Genomic DNA, 1,165 nt, shown 5'->3' on the forward strand with positions numbered 1-1,165 from the left:
GAACTTGTCGGTGCCCGCCGCGTTGGAGACGACGCACGTGTAATTGCCGATGTCATCGACACCCAAACGCTTGAGCACGAGCACCGAGCTCTCGGGCCCGGAGTCCAGGGAGACCGGGTGGCGATCGTCGACGCCGTCGGAGGAAGAAGCCGTCAGCTCGACGTCGTCCTTGAGCCAGGCGAAGCTCAGCGGCGAGTCGCCCTGTGTCACCGAGCACGTGATGCGTAGACGCTTGCCCAACTGAGGCCGACTCGGGAACTGGAAAGGCTGCACCTTTGGAGGATCTGCGCCAGAACGTGTGATTGTCTTAGGCGGAAGCCCTAAAAGGGCCCCCTATTTATATACGTTTCGTTTTTTTTTTATTAAACTTGATATGTCTGGCTTGTGCAAGTCTCCGTATAAGACAGATCACTTTGGCCTGTACCAATCGTTGACGTTGAGTAAAACTTGCAGCTGGGCGAGTTGGTTATTCATATTTGAAGGTAAACTGGTAAAAATAGAGAATACATAGCGCGTAGTATAACTAACGCCACGTCTTCCCATGGAACCCTGTATGTACGTGAAAATAAGATAATTTCATGTATTCTGTCTTGTTTATATTCGTTATCTGAACTATATAAGTGCCCATACGCATGCGATTATTAGAGAGTTTTATTACTGCGGAATCGTGCTACGTACGCATCACGCAAGCGCCTTGCGTTACGTGGCGTCCTTTGCCACTAATCGGCTTTTAGTACGCCGTAGTACCCGCGTACGTAACGAGCGTGAAGCGTGTTGCGTCATTTGGTAGATCACAATAGAAGTACGTGTTGTTGACAGCCAGTGTGAGCCAATCCAAGTGTTATAGCCAGATTATGGCCATATTTTAAGCCACAGAGCCGGTCGGTGCTTGCCTTGGATGCCGCCATTTTGCAAAACGAAGTCTCGCGCTCTCGCGAACTTGTTCGAGAGCGGCGCGACCACCTCATACGTACGCACGCACGCATCTCATGCGTGCGTACGTAGCGGCTGCGTACGTAACGCGATACGTGCGCGTTGCGGTCTGCGCACGCGCACTACGCAGAACGTGGCGTCCTTACGTACGCAACGCCGCCACGTACGCAGCGTACGCAGTACTAAAACTCTCTATTTTTCCATCATGGTGGCCGTGGAGGGAGGGGGGTGC

At 52.4% G+C, this 1,165-nt stretch overlaps 1 protein-coding gene across 1 annotated transcript in view; it reads right to left on the reverse strand.

Moving 5' to 3' along the window:
* Nucleotides 1-306, reverse strand: part of LOC119163550 (cell adhesion molecule Dscam1) — a gene marked incomplete at its 5' end in the record, with an annotated part of 26,235 nt that extends 25,929 nt beyond the window's left edge. Inside the window, one exon of the mRNA XM_075885336.1 lies at nucleotides 1-306. This exon is cut by the window's left edge and continues 22 nt beyond it. Within this exon, the coding sequence (XP_075741451.1) occupies nucleotides 1-306 (306 nt within the window).
* Between the last annotated feature and the right edge of the window lie 859 nt (nucleotides 307-1,165).

This window comes from Rhipicephalus microplus, unplaced genomic scaffold, assembly GCF_043290135.1.
Source record: "Rhipicephalus microplus isolate Deutch F79 unplaced genomic scaffold, USDA_Rmic scaffold_123, whole genome shotgun sequence".
Classification (NCBI taxonomy): Eukaryota; Metazoa; Arthropoda; class Arachnida; order Ixodida; family Ixodidae; genus Rhipicephalus; species Rhipicephalus microplus.